Source organism: Aplysia californica, unplaced genomic scaffold (assembly GCF_000002075.1).
Source record: "Aplysia californica isolate F4 #8 unplaced genomic scaffold, AplCal3.0 scaffold00197, whole genome shotgun sequence".
Taxonomy (NCBI): domain Eukaryota; kingdom Metazoa; phylum Mollusca; class Gastropoda; order Aplysiida; family Aplysiidae; genus Aplysia; species Aplysia californica.
The window spans coordinates 982,389-984,139 of NW_004797467.1; the positions used below are offsets into that span (position 1 = coordinate 982,389).

Genomic DNA, 1,751 nt, shown 5'->3' on the forward strand with positions numbered 1-1,751 from the left:
AAGCATGTAGTCCCTTCCTACATGTTTATGTACTCTCTCTCTCTCTCTCTCTCTCTCTCTCTCTCTCTGTCTCTCTCTCTCTCTCTCTCTCTCTCTCTCTCTCTCTCTCTCTCTCTCTCTCTCTCTGTTATGCTGGGCTGATGACTTAAAAAACATAGTATTTATGAACTAAAACGAATATTTAGCACCACAACAAACACTGTTAATGATGGATATGTTAGTAAAAACGCAACAAAACTTTTGAAATGATAAAAAGAAATGGAAGCAACTAAAGCAAAGCAAAAAACAACAAAAGAGGATCACTCTCGACTCTCGATTCTTAAATTTAAAACAAAAAATCAAGTTTGATGTTGAGTTTTGTTTTGTTAGTCTTTAGCTTTTATGTTTTGGGTTAATCTCCAACTTCCCAGAGACAAAACAAAAACAAATAAAGTAGCAACAGAAGAGGGGGAAACAAAAGCGCGGAAAGCCTCACCATACTCACCATCAAAATCGTCATAGTCTTTCTCCCTGAGAATGGTTCCGGAGCCGAAGTCGATCAACTTGAGGAGTCCGGTTTTTAAATCCACGAGCACGTTCTCGTCCTTGATGTCCCTGTGCAGCACGCCAGACTTCTCGATGTGGTGGACCATGTTGACGATCTGAGTGAAGAAGATGCGCGCGTCGTTCTCCGTGAGTGGCCCTCGCTCGGTGATGTAGTCGAAGAGATCCTTCACGTTCTCAGGCCGCTCCATGATGATGATGAAGCTGTCGTGTCGCTCAAAGGTGTCGATGAGTTTGATCACTCCGGGCACGTGCTGTACGCGGTGAAGGAGGTGAAGTTCCATGGGCACGTGCATGCCGTTAGCCTGAGGGAGGGAGAGAAAACAACAATATAATGGTGAGTTTATGGAGAGTTTTACAGCGCTTGCAACAAACACAAATACAATGTAGGTCATAATATTATAAGTGCCAAAATGGCCCGAGGGAGAAAAGGGGACAACATATTGCATAATTGGTTGTTAAAAATTGTTAAAACTCGTAAAAATAAACAAGACATTCTTAAATGAAAATGAAACATCAGCAATAACAGAAAAAACGACATCAACAACAAAACAACAGCAGTAGAAACAATGACAACACTAACAACAAAGCGATGACTAACGCAGTAGAAACAATGACAACACTAACAACAAAGCGATGACTAACGCAGTATTTGTCAACAAGAATTCCTGTCGCAATCATCTACCCTCAGAGACGGAACGCCCCGACACTTAAGTGTCCCCGCCCACTACTACTACACATAAAAACCCCAAAGTTTAACAGCAACAATTACAATGATCATCAAGTCATTGAGCAACACGAAACGACTGAGAGGCGAATCAGAATGATCACGGAGCGGAACAATGTGGAGAATGTTTGTTATCAGCCTGAGCCCACGATAACAAAACAATAGGTGGAGACATGTGGCGCCCTCACACTGAGCGAAGGCCACACACGATGGGTACCACCTGTCACGAGGTCAACCGTTCACTGATACAACCACAACAACAACGACTACAACAACTACAACAACAACGACGACAATATCATCATCACAAGACATCACGAGACACGTCATGAGACAGCCAGGCGGATCTGAATTCCCAAAGCTTGAGATTCTGATTAAAGCTTTTAAAAACATATCGTTGGAATCACCCCCCTAGCTTTGTGGTCGTGTCTAGTTTACATCCCGAAAGAGAGAGAGAGAGAGAGAGAGAGAGAGAGAGAGA

General features: G+C 42.9%; 1 protein-coding gene across 1 annotated transcript in view; it reads right to left on the bottom strand.

Moving 5' to 3' along the window:
* LOC101855562 (serine/threonine-protein kinase pim-1) overlaps window positions 1-1,751 on the bottom strand; it is a gene marked incomplete at its 3' end in the record, with an annotated part of 20,522 nt that overhangs the window by 10,394 nt on the left and 8,377 nt on the right. Inside the window, 1 exon segment of the mRNA XM_005098940.3 lies at window positions 485-848. Within this exon segment, the coding sequence (XP_005098997.1) occupies window positions 485-848 (364 nt within the window).